Here is a 13,394-nt window from a genome sequence, read left to right on the forward strand (position 1 = left end):
TTGAAAACAGTTTATCTTTGATAATGAGCTAAAAACGATGTCATTTGCTGCTAGTAAAGGTGTTAAGATCATGAAAATATCAATTATGATAGGGAAAACAATTCAACAAGATTCATTTTTTCTACTTAAGAAATTCTTCTGTAGGCCAGAAATGTGTATTAACTATAGTAATAAAAAGTCAGGATCTTCACAGAAAAAGATTCAAGGCCAATTTATATGAGCTACCTAAATAGTCAAATTCATGGAAGCAAAGATTAAAATGATGGTTGCCAGGAGCTTGGAGGTGGGGAGGAGGAGCTGCTAATCAATGAGTATAAAGTTTCAGATATGCAAGGTAACTTCTAGAGATTCACCATATCTATTGTGCCTATAGATAATATTGTACTGTATGCTTAAAACTCACTTAAGAGGGTAAATCAGATGTTAAGTGTTCTTACCACAATTTAAAAAAAAGGTAGAACATTTTTTGTCATTAGCCACCACAGAAAGCAAGAAACAGAGCAGCAGGGTCCACACGTACCTGTGAGAACCACTGTGTGCCCTCCACCACAAGCTACTTGGATCACCTTCTCAGGAATTCCAGGTACCATCTGGGGCACTTTATGATTCATCAGCAGCTGTCTGGGAAGACCTAACTTCCCACACTCAGTTTCTCCAAATGTATATAGTTCTCCCTCCACTATTAAAGGAAAAGAACAGTGATCAATGACAACATAAAAATGAACAAGATACTGGTCTTTTTAGTACAGGTTCTCATGTTCAATAGAAAATTTAGAAAATGGCAACTTAATAAATTAGACCTTTCTTGAGATATTTTTACTGTCTGGTGAGGAAATAAAGTCAGATTTTCTTTTGCTCTTGATTATTCTAATTCAAAATCTTCATGAAGAATTCATGACCATCACTATTGATGAACAGCCAGAAAATTATTTTAGCTATTTCACAAAAGAGAGAAGACTATCTTATTTCTTTGACTTCCTCTTAATATAGCAAAATGACTAGACATTAAGCCCGCCATAAGGACATGGATTTTGTTTTGCTCATTATGGTATTCTAACAACCTAGCAGAATGTCTAGTATACTGAACATTTAATGAATACTTGTTGAATAAATAAATAATTGCTTTTTATAAAACTTGTTTCAGAAAACTCATTCATGTGTGAGTAAATACTTTATATAGTCTCAAGATAACAGATTTTACTCAGCTTACTTCCTCCAGAAAGACTCTCTTATCAAGTAACCACTGACACTTAATTACTACCTTGTCCATACTAATACTATTGATTTGTTTCTATTATTACACTTATCACTATGAGCTTCCTGAAAGTAGGAATTTATTTTATTCATTTCTATGAACTGAACTGAGTTCTATAAAGTGGTAATTAAAAAACCTTTGTAAATATATAATCTAATGTAAAGAATGACACAGAACATATCACCATTGGTATGAGGAAAGAGGTAACAAAACAGGTCTCCAAGAGAACCATGATGATCACTGAACAACCCCTTGGAATATGGCCCTTGAAGTGTTCTTTATGTAATCAATGATTTTGTTATATACCCTGGAGCAATGAATTATACCATATTAGCTTACTAGGGTTACTTTGCACAAACATCAACACTGATAAAGTACACCTGGTTTCTCTGTTGAGGGACCTCAGTTTCTGATACTGTGGCCAGTTGCTAGCAGGATATTGCCTAGAGGATCACACCCCACATAAAAGCCTCAGACCCTGAGACTACAGTGGGCTTCTCTGGGCAGAGACATGCACATATGTCCCCAAAGTTTGTTGCCAAAGAGAAAACATGTCCTGTGTGGCCTGGGAAGAGAAAGGACTAGGGAGCCTATGCTGGACCTCTCTGTACTCCACCAATACATATCTTTTTCCAGTTGCTTTTGCTCTGTAATAAATCTTAGCCATGAGCATAAACTGCTATTGAAGTGTAAGAGCCCTTCTAGCAAACTTAGGGAAGCTGTGGGACATCTAACAGACATGGTATGTACCACTTAAAACTTGGTCAAACTTGAAACTAATATAATATTGTATGCCAACTACATCTAAATAATAATAATAATAATAATAATAATAATAATAATAATAATTATTATTATTATTATTAAAAAACTTGGTCAAATACTGCTAACAGAACTATATTGATTTGTCAGATTTTTCTGTACAGAAAGTGAAGTTTTCCCAATCACAGTTTTCTATTTGGTATTTCACACACACCAGTACAGAAGAGATACTCAGTGAGTCAGCACCCTTCCCCTTGTCCCATGCCTTTTGCCTCTCATATGAAATTAGTCCAGAGGAGTCTCTTTCCACCTCTGTCTATAAACTCCTGCTGCTCCTCATACCTCGACATGGGTGAATTGTATGGTGTGTGAGCTATCTTTCAACAATGCTGTTTTTCTTTAAAAAAGGCATGTAAACAAAAAAACAAATCAAAAAAGCTCAATTTAATACCTGTTGGGTAAAGATAAACAATTCCACTTACTCCCCTACAGGATAGAGCAGAGTTTAGCCACAAAAATAATTTCTGCAGTTTTATTAAAACTCAAATATAAGACAATGCTTTTACTTGAAATTTTTGTTTTTTCCCCTTTTTTGGTTTTGTTTTATGAACAAAGTGAGCATAGACTATACCAACTCAAGGAGCCCTAAAGGTATTAATAAATTGGTGGGTGGTACATTGCCTCAAGGAACACAATCTGGTCATTGATTCATTCACTCCCCCAGTGAGCAATATTAATTGGTTATCAGTTTGTTCAAGACACAAACTGATACAGTGGTAAACAATACCAACCAAGCTGGATTTTGCCCTCTCTTGGTACCAAGCTGCTAGAAATTCACTGGTAAATCTGGGAAGCACTGGGATGAGTCAACTGGCACTTTCTAAAACTGAATCTGAAATGCATGAAATAAAGAGTAAATGTATAAAACAAAGATTTAGAGAGATGTCTAAGAGGGGCCACAAAATTGTTTCCTCTAGGTGATTTTTACTGTTAGAAAAACCATCAATAAGATGCAAAGCCATGATCATACTTCTCCTATTTTTACTAACATAGATGTAGACTATAATAGAGTCCAACATTTCAAATATTGTAAGTAAGGTAGAAAAGATTGCCAGTGAGCCCAGGAAAGAGAGACATTGAAGATGCTGATTAAAGTGCCACCAAAGAAATATCCCATACTGACCTCTCTCCTTTTCCATCTAGTCTTCACCCCTGTTCCCACAATGAAAGTATGCCTCATATATTAAAATAATAAAAGAAAATTATGACAGCAAGAGTAGAATAGGTCAAAGTACAGAGGCAAGGAGATCTAGAGGAAAGTGGTCAACAGGTCTTGTTTATCAAGCCAGAAGAGTCCAAGAAGTTTTAGAATCAAAATTTAGAAGCGTTTCTAACACATAAATTTTGTATACCTAATACACCTAATATTCACTTAAAAAGTTAACATGGCAGAGAGAGTTTGAAATTAAAAAAACTCTTATTATTGAAGTAGATAAATACTATGGCCTAAAACAGACCAAATTATTTCATTACATGGACTAACATGGCATTACTTCTATGGAACTGCAGAATGTTATATCATATTATTAATTTAGTAATAACTTAGAAATTGGAGATAACATAATGAATCCAAAATATTCTGGCTTACTTGTTACAAAAGCTGAATGGTAATATCCACAAGAGATCCAGGCGATAGGTTTCCCGATGGTCACTTGATGGGGAACACACACATTAGGTACATTTTTTAAACCAATTTGCCCTTCAGAATTATCTCCCCACATAAAAAGGTCTCCATCCACTATAAAGAAAACACGAGGAAAAAAAGACTTTAAAAAGTGTCGGAGTTATCAAGTAATTATATTTCCAACAGCCAATTTATTTTTTAATTTAGAAAAATTACTTACCTTGAAAGAAAGGTACTACTAAGATATTTATACCAGCTAGCTACCTAAGAGTTCAATTTCTATTATGAAATGCTTCTATAGTGATAAAGGACAGAGAATAACCTGATGTAAATCACTTTAGTCATGTCTGTATTTTTATCTCAATAGCAACAGCAGAATGCCTTTTCCTATAATAAACTTTTCTTATTTTAATGTCTCTAAACAGAAAATTGTTTCTTCCTTTCAAGCAGTCTATCTACAACTGAAATGAATGATATCACGAGTCATATTGGATCTCTCTTGGGCAAGTCTCAGGTTAAAATGGCCTGGAAGACCTGGCTCTGAGAAACTGTGGAAATGATGCTTGAAAGAAAGAAAAAAATGAATGCATTTTCCTTTTTAAAAATAATTTATACTTGAAAGCATATACTCTAGCTTCAAAGACTAAGAAGATATATTAGCATACATAGCATCTCAAATACAGGTTAATTTATGTTCTTCCTGATCAAGGTTTCAATGTCAGAAAAAGTTAAAACTAGGAAAAATATTTTAGAAAGAAATCATGAAGATTTATCTTTTAATTAAAAAAATTAATCTTTGAAGTGATTTAATAATAAGGCAAATAAAAGAAAAACTGAACATAAGAACCAAGAGAAGGATGTCAAAATGCTAACTGTATGGCTGACACAATTGAAGGGATGGAGCCACAGAGCCACCTCTGGCTCTCCCGACAGCCAGAGTAACACCTTATGATAAACAGCTCTCCAGACTGGGACAAAGAAGCACTCTAGCAGCTTCTTCAGTGAGATCACGTTTATGCTGGCTCCAAATTTTAAAGTTGTTTCTCATATAGGCTTCTAATAGGGAGGCAGAGAGATGCAATGACCATTATAAACTGTATTTTAACTGTATATATCCAACAGATTTCTATGTTTCTGATAGCAACTTCATTAAAGCTGCAAGTTATAACTTTCAGAACATACAATGAAGATAATATTTAAGAGTATCAAATGAGTACATGAACAGCATAGCTTAGAATTGATTTAACATATCTTCAAAATGTATGCTTACATCTAACTCTAAATAAGCATAAAATAATAATATATGTTATGATTTGAAGTTCCATTTTAAATGCATTCTGAAAACACATTGTCAATGAAAGAAAACTAAAGGGCAATGCTGTCTTCAATTTACTAAGTTGGTATATCCTGGTCTAAAAAAAAGGGATATGCCCCAGCATAAAATGGAAAAAAAGCCTCACCGGTTAGTGCAGCTGAAGTGTTAGATCCAGCAGAGAGCTGTTTAAGCTGATGCTGAGATGTGAAAAAACAAATTGGATGAAAAGTGTTTCTATCTTCAGTGTCGCCAAGTCCTAGCTGTCCTTCATTATTTCCTCCAGCTGCATATACTTTGCCTCCTTCTGCACATTAAAAAGAAAACATCAGTATAGTATAGTTACCATCTTTATGAGACAGACCAGTATATACCAGATATTTCCTCTATTAATAAGTGAAGAAGTTTGTTAACCTGACATTGTCCTATAATTTGGTACACAGCTTCATTCCGTTGTAAAAAATAAAGCAAAACAAGCAAGTCTATACATTTTTGTGAGATTTTAAAAATCATTCTATAGCTCTGGTAGCAACTGAAATGCACAGCATGTGTGGAATGTATTTTCTTACTTATGCACCGCTCGATTAATTCAGAGCAGGAAAGGAGAAAGTAATTTCCAAATTAGTTTACAATCCAAATTGAGCTATTTTTAAAAAAGATATGGCTCCTTAACTTTAACTTCCACACCCATTAAAGCTACAATATAATAGGTAACAAATAAAATGAGGTAGCATAGCATTGTATTTAGGGAAAAGGACTCCACAGCCAGACTTCCTGGACATAAATTCTGGCTTGTGTGACATTGGCCGAGCTGCAGTTAACCACTCAATGTTTCCTTTTCCTCATCTGTAAAACAGGGATAATAATAGTGCCTACTTCATAGAGCTATTATGAGGATTAAATTGGTTAACATTTGTAAAATTCTTAAAACAGCATTGGCTCATTGGAAGCACTATATAAATATTTGTTAATTACTTTCTTAATTCAGAAGTATATCATGCCTAGATAATAAACATTGCCAGTAAGCTCTAAAGTAATAAAGACTTTTTGAAACACATACATATTAAAAATTAGTGATATTGGTCATAAAAATACACATAAAAAATTTAAATAAATAAACAAACAAATAAATAAAATGCACATAAAGTGAAAGCCTCACTAAATTATAAAGGAACTGAGGGCAAGATCAGCCTGAATCAGTAAAAATTTTAAATTCGATATTTTAAAAAAAATGAAACCAAATTGAGGAAACAAGGTTAGTTTTCAAATGGAACACATCACAAGGCCACATGGAATTGGACCACACAATTTAATATATGGAAAGAACTGGAGTTGGTGAAATAGTTTAAGCAGTTCAGAGACCCATGTGAGTAAAAAGCTGAATAGCCAGAAGAAGCTCCATGGAAGAAATAAGACATACTGTATCTTAAAAGATAAGAATGTGAATAAAAGACATTTCAGCAATAGAAAAATATGAATGAGGACAGAGAGGTGAGGAGTAGGAGCCAAGGCAATGAGAACAGCCTGAAGACAGGTGGTAAGGAAAGGAGGTAGGAAGAAATGCCCATAGCCAGGACCTGGATGTCTAACTGTTCCAGAAGCATTTGTTCACAAGACTACTTTTTCTCCATTGAATTGCCTTGACACCTTTGTCAAATATTAGTTGGGTATATACATATGGGTTTATTTCTAGACTCTATTCTGTTCTATTCATCTTTGTCTGTCTTTTCACTAATAGCACACTATCTTGATTACTGTAGCTTTATAGTAAGTCTTGAAATCGGGTAGTGCTAGTGCTCCGATATTATTCTTTTCAAAATTGTTTTGCTATTCTAGGTCCTTTGCTTTTTGTTATAAACTTAAGAATCACCTTGTCAATTTCTACACACACATGCCACCCCCACCCCCTGCCATACACAGCCTGTTTGGATTTTCACTGAAATCGTGGTGACCCACATCAATAAGGGTTGTTGTAAGGGTGGGAGCCATTCCCGCTCTCCTTCAGAAAAGAAGAGGAAAGAGCAAGATCTGGAACAATCGGTCCCTGAGATGCTGTCTCTTGACATAATCCAAAAAAATAAGCTTTTCCTTCAGTCACTTAACATTTATCTCTATATTTTCAAAGGCAAACGAGTGTACTAACCACTTACATCTTAAAAAATCCTAATCTTACTGTTGCCAAGATACCATTATTATTAATTTTACAAAGCCACAGATGTACTGGACTGAGAGACTTCAGTCCTCAAATCGGACAGGAAATCATACAGATCGAATAACATACCTGTTAAAACCAGGGTGTGGTTCCGTCCACAGGCAGCAAATTTCACCTTTTCGGGTTTTAAAGCTAAAAATATGACAGTTAAAATATTTTATGGTTGTTAAAATATTTTATGTTTATTAAAATGATAAATAATACAGTCAAATAGTAACTAAGTGGTAGAACTATGATTTAAACTCAGGACTGTCTAACTCCAAAGTCGATGTTCTTAACTACTAAACCAAAGGTTTTCAGAATTAGTTGTGCATCATAATAACCAGTGAAGCTCTGAGAAAAATACAGATTGCTCAGACCTATCCCTGGAGAATCTGAGTCAGTAGGTCTGAGCTAAAGCTGAGGCATCTATATATTTTTTAAAACCCCAAAAGTAAGTACTATGTGCTGAGATCCATTGCATTCTGCTACAGTGTCACCTCACCAACCTGTTATATTACCTAATCTGTTATCACTATGACCTTCTACCTCACTCAATGAAACACTGTTAAGTACAATATTCACAGGCATGTACCTATGTTAAGTTCTTCATTTATTCATTTATACATTCAAAATCCTTTACAGAACACCTCCTAAGTGCTTAGCATAGTGGCTGCAGGCATCACTAAGACGGAGTCCCTGGTCTCAAGGATCTAACAGTCTAGGTGATCCTGTTAGCTAGTCTATTAGATATTTGAGAGTAAGAATCACAGGCACCACGAATACACCCAATGGTTTAACAGACTATGCCCAATAAATACTTTTTGACCAAGTGGAGTACTTTAAAAGTTCCATAAAAAAACACCTATAAATAGCATAAATATGATCAATTACATTGAAATTTTGAGTTGAAATTGAAATTGTGGCTAGGAAGATAAGAATACTGCTATTGTCACATCCCAAGGAATCTCCATAGCCATTCAAGTTTAGTTGACATTCATAGGTTATACCTAAACAGAAGCTTTGCACATAACAGTGAAAAAACTTTGTAAAGTTATTATATGTCCCCTATTTTCTGGGACAGGTCTGATTTAAAATATTTTGTACTGTTATTCTTCTAAGAACACTAGTACTAATCAACCACTAGTCTTCATGTTTTGTTTAGTACATCTACTCACTAGATACAGCAGGGTCAAGTAAGTGTGTTTTATAAATCTAGTGACCACAAGGTACCATGATGTCCACAACTCTAACAAATGAGACAGAGCTCAAAATTCTTAACATTATATTGTTTGTTCTCTGTATATAGAATAATGATAATATTTAAGTAGATTTATTAAGTAGACATATTAAAATAGATTTACTATAAGAAAGTTATGTATATAGAGAATCACATTTAAATATACTAAGGGAACTTAAATAATGATAATATTTAAGTAGATTTACAAATAAGGAAGAAATGTTCAAGTAGAGTAGTATAGATAGAATTATTACTTTCTTTTGTAGCCTCTGAGTTTAAAATCAATGTGATTTTCAGACCCTAACATATAAAAGTATTTCTAAGTATCATATAAAGTAAAATGTCAACAATATTCAAGCAAATATCAGAAAATAAAGAACTAAAGGCTTTATTACTTATGAGATTAAAGGACCACACAATCAATATAAAAATACTTTATAGAGTTTGTTACATTTTTAAAGTAATAAAGAAAACACCCCAAACCTTTGACACAAGTTGGCTTGCTAACAGTTGACCTTGATCCTAGTCCCAGCTGGCCCCAGTTGTTACTGCCAAACATGTAAAGTTTATTATTTCCTGGTAAAGAGGAAAAAAGGAATAATAAATTGAAGCATTTTCAACATAAAATATTGTGAGATAAAGTCATCACGAAGCAATAAAAATGCTATATTTAAAAGGTGACATTGTTTCTCATGTTGAAACAGGTTACCTTGTCCATATGCATATAGCCAGATTCTGTTAGGTGTAAAAGAGTTTCTAAGATTATACAATAACAGTTTAAAAAAATTATATAGATATATTAAAATTGATTTACTCTAAGAAAGTTATGTGTATAGAAAATCACGTTTAAATATACTAAGGGAACTTAAAATTTAAAAGATTCTCTTGATGAGTTAATTTATCAAGAATTCTCTGGCAAAATAAAAAACACTCTACATATTTTCAATATGTTTAAAACAGTACATCTATAATATTTAGAGTTCTCTAAGTATTATTATCCTCATTTAGGATTTTAATACTAACCTGTAATAATAGCAGTATGTTCATCTCCACATGCAAGATATGTAGGGATATCATTTTTAAACCAGAATTTGCTGGGAATATTTTCAGCAAATTTAGTTTTTCCAAATGTAAACACAGCACCCGAATCTGCAAAAATATGATAGGTTCTATTTTACTATGTTGTCTGTTACTAATTTTTTTTTTAGTAATGTATCTCTTTGGAGTCCTTCTCATTACAGCTTTGCCTCCACTGTAGAACTATTTAAAGCCCTCCTTCCTCCACCTTAACTCAGTCTTACTCCTCAGGCTTCATTCCAATTTTATTTATGAAATCTACTAAATTAAATATGTATTGTTCAGTTACTGGTGCAAAATAAGAAACACATTATCACAAGGAGGTCAGTCAATTACTAACAGTTTTGCTATAGCACTAGGTGAAATATCTGTTCCCTAGAATGAGCTGATACAATTGGTGCCCTACTCACACTGGTAAACACCTCATGGTGTAGGCCGCGACTGGGGACTTTTCTCCACACACAGAAAGAGGACAGTATTGAGTTTCACCATTAGCATTGCAGGGAGTTTGGTCCAGTACCATTTTGGAAACCCCAAACCCCTACCAGTTCCCAATAATCATTTAAACACACACACACACACACACACACACACACAGAGCAAGCCAGATTCACTTTTTGAAGAAATATCAAGGAGGAGGATCACACATAAAGAAACTAATGGGTACCAGAAAGGAAAACATCATGAACATGAGTATTAATAATAAATACTAATGCATGAGATTAGCCACATGGAAAACCTTTTGAGAACAACTGTGAGGTGTCTCAGTTCTGATAATTTAGATTTGGGAGGTGAGGTTCTAGAACAGTCTCTGGGTTTCCCTAGAATGAATAATTTTAACTGTTTTGTCCTGCTCTGGCTCCCCAGCAAACCTTCCCAGATACCCACACCCAAGTCGGGGTTTGGTAGCTCTCCTCTGGCCTCCTGGCTACTGTCAAATGGTTTGGGTATTGTCATTTTGTTTACTTTCTTGTATCCCTCACTAAGTTGTGCACCCCAGGAGGGCAGGAATCTGTTAGAACCAAGAGCATGGCAGAAGACAGAATACTTATTTCTGTGAATGAATGATTCTGCTCTAATCCAGTTTTTTTTTCAAACTCTTAGTCATAACGCATTAATGGGTCAGAAAATCAACTTGGTGAGACACGATGACCATTTTTAAAGGAATGAATTATAGAAAAGATCCGAGCGCATCTCAAGTGCTTTATGAAACGTCTATTTCTCTTAAACAGTATGTATGCAGTAACGTACGTATGCCTTCACAATGTCAAATGTATTCTGGGACTCCGGGAAAAAGAAGTCTTAAAAAACCACTCGCTACCGCTTCATCCCACCCCCCACCTTTTTCCTCAAGTCGTTATCCCCATTTTACCTCACGTCACCTCACCACCCACTCTTAACTGCATTCAATATATAACTGGATCCTGGGGACCTCGAAGAAGGTACTTCGGAAAGTTTATAGAGAGGTAAAAACTGCCCAACTTCTGAGAAACTCATCAAAAGTTCATTTAAAAACAACAACAACAACAACAAAAAGGCAAGCACCTTCTTCCTCTTTGTTTCTTCTCAGGTCCCTCCCCTCCTTTCTTCTCCCCTCAATCATCCCCAGGGCGCGCTGCCAGAGCTCTGGCCCCAATCTGGCGACCGCGGCCCTGGCCTGTCCCTCGACGGGGCTGGCCCGGAGGCGGGGCCTAGCCGCCAGCCCTCCCGCAGACCCTCCCTCTGGGCCCGCCGCCACCTCAGCGGACGCGACTCACCAGGCACCACCTCCTCAGGTTCCCCCATGCCGAGGGCGAAACGAGGTGGGTTCGTCTGGGCCGGAAAGACGGCAGGAGAGACTCGGTGAGGCCTAAGGCAGCACCTCAGCCCCAACTTGGGCCGCGGAAGCCCCTCTGCCCCCCATGGCGACACTCCCGACATTTGCGACGACCGCGTTACCGGAAGTCAACAAACGGCAACCAGGGGCAACGAAGGAGGAGCGTTATTGCGCGAGGCGGGGCGGGGCGGGGCGGGGCAGACGCCGCGACGACGGGAGGGGAGGAGACTGGAGGCTGGGCGGCCTGTGGTGCGCAGGCGCAGACGCAGCGGTGGGGCGAGGAAGGCCGCGCGCCCTCTGGTGGCCCGGGGGGGTGGGGCGGCTACGCCGCGCAGTGGTCCCTTGGAGAGCGCACGTTTGCTGTGGTGGAGATCCTGGCCCCACAGGGACCCTCGGGATAGTCATGGCCGTCACAGCTAAAACACGCTCTCACTCAAGGTCTGTTACACAGGCAAACGTCGACGCACAACTTTAATATACTAGTAATAGTGACCATTTATAAGTAAATGAGATAGGCACTCTGCTAAACATCCTAAATCACATTTGTATACCCAGTATCTAACCCAAACCCTGGCATATACTAGATTTTCATTAAATCTTTATTAAATGAGTCAGCCCTACTACAGCCCTGTAAAGTGGTTAATGTGGAGATTATACGATGGGTTTGCTGGGGCCCAGTTTGGCTAGTCCAGCTCGTATGCTGGACAGCCCCTTTCCTTCCACAGAAGGTGGCTAAGGTGTACAATCTGTGAGAGGAACATGTTGGAAAAGATTCACCAACAGCAGAACAGCATTAGTCTAGAATTTGCACAGAGATGTCACATTTTTCTGTAGTCAAACCTTAGTTTCCAGTGCATCAACACTTGGCCATTATAAAAGAAAGGCAAAAAGCCATCTTCCAGGGTTAGATTAATGTATGTGCTATAGTCATGGGCATGGGCTTTAGAATCAAACAAAGCTGGATTCAAGGATTGCTGAATTTCTGTGTGTACAGAAACGTGTTACTGACTTTTTCTAATACATAAATAATTACTTAGTTACAAAGCAAAGCAGGAGTTAATATGAAAATGTTTAACAAGGAGTACTGACCTGATGTGAGGGGTTAAGAAAAGCTTATCTGAAGACAGGACATTAAATTGTAAGAACTGAAAAAGAAGCCAGGAGGGGCAAGAAAGCTCTGGGCAGAGCATAAATCATGCGCAAAGGCTCACAAGGAGCTTGGCTCTTTCCATAGCTCAAACAGTTAACACTGGATCATGGCAAGGTTCTTGGGCCTGTTAAGGATCTAAGATTTTATCCTGAAAACAATGGGAAGCCATCCAGGGCTTTTAAGCAATGGATTGATAGGATCTGTTATGAGTATACCTAGAATCATTCTGCCTGTCTGATTTGTGGAGAATAAATTGTTGCAGGGAGGAGTTTTCAGAGATTTTTGCACAAATTCAGACAAGTAGTCACACTGGTTTGGAATACAGGGCATTGGCACCAGAGAAGAGCAGGCAGATTTGAAAATGTTTTAGGACATAGAATTAAGATATGGTGTCTGACTATTAACTCCTAGGCAGGACAGGACTACCAAATAGCTCTTAGAGCAATAGCAAAAAAGGACCCTAAATTATTTTGCAAAGGATTGTATAGTCTTTTTAAAAACATCATTGTAATCTATAGCCATGCCACCCTAAACATGCCCTATCTTGTCTGATCTTGAAAGCTAAGCAGGGTCAGGCCTCGTTAGTACTTGGATGGGAGACCACCTAGGAAGACCAGGTTCTGTAGGCATTTTAAAAAATACAAAAAAAAAATAAAAGCATCATTGTAGTTACTATGGGAAAATCAGAACTTTTAAAGACTTATTATATTTATAATATGCTTTAGTTTTTTTTTCTTCAAAATATAATAAAGCACATTTTGGTGCCAAACAGTCCTGAAGGTATTGGTGCAGCCCGACTCCCAGGTTTCCAAGATAGGTAGACAGGGGGAGGGTGGCTCCATTTACTGAGATGGGGAACATTGATGAAGGAGCAGGTAGCTTTGGAGTTAGTTAGGTCGGGTGGAGA

The 13,394-nt window shown here is 36.9% G+C and overlaps 1 protein-coding gene across 9 annotated transcripts in view; it reads right to left on the reverse strand.

Annotated features, from left to right (window-relative positions):
- RPGR (retinitis pigmentosa GTPase regulator) overlaps positions 1-11,468 on the reverse strand; it is a 52,216-nt gene extending 40,748 nt beyond the window's left edge. For all 9 annotated transcript variants that reach the window (XM_016152942.2, XM_036226881.1, XM_016152935.2 and 6 more), the window contains exons 1-7: positions 11,279-11,468; positions 9,468-9,593; positions 8,928-9,020; positions 7,295-7,357; positions 5,162-5,320; positions 3,666-3,815; positions 521-679 (exon numbers count right to left, since the gene is read on the reverse strand). In XM_016152942.2, the coding sequence (XP_016008428.2) occupies positions 521-679; positions 3,666-3,815; positions 5,162-5,320; positions 7,295-7,357; positions 8,928-9,020; positions 9,468-9,593; positions 11,279-11,441 (913 nt within the window). In that variant the 5' untranslated portion in view covers positions 11,442-11,468. The remainder of the gene's footprint in view (positions 1-520; positions 680-3,665; positions 3,816-5,161; positions 5,321-7,294; positions 7,358-8,927; positions 9,021-9,467; positions 9,594-11,278) is intronic.
- Between the last annotated feature and the right edge of the window lie 1,926 nt (positions 11,469-13,394).

The sequence above is a fragment of the Rousettus aegyptiacus genome, unplaced genomic scaffold (genome assembly GCF_014176215.1).
Source record: "Rousettus aegyptiacus isolate mRouAeg1 unplaced genomic scaffold, mRouAeg1.p scaffold_m13_p_9, whole genome shotgun sequence".
NCBI lineage: Eukaryota > Metazoa > Chordata > Mammalia > Chiroptera > Pteropodidae > Rousettus > Rousettus aegyptiacus.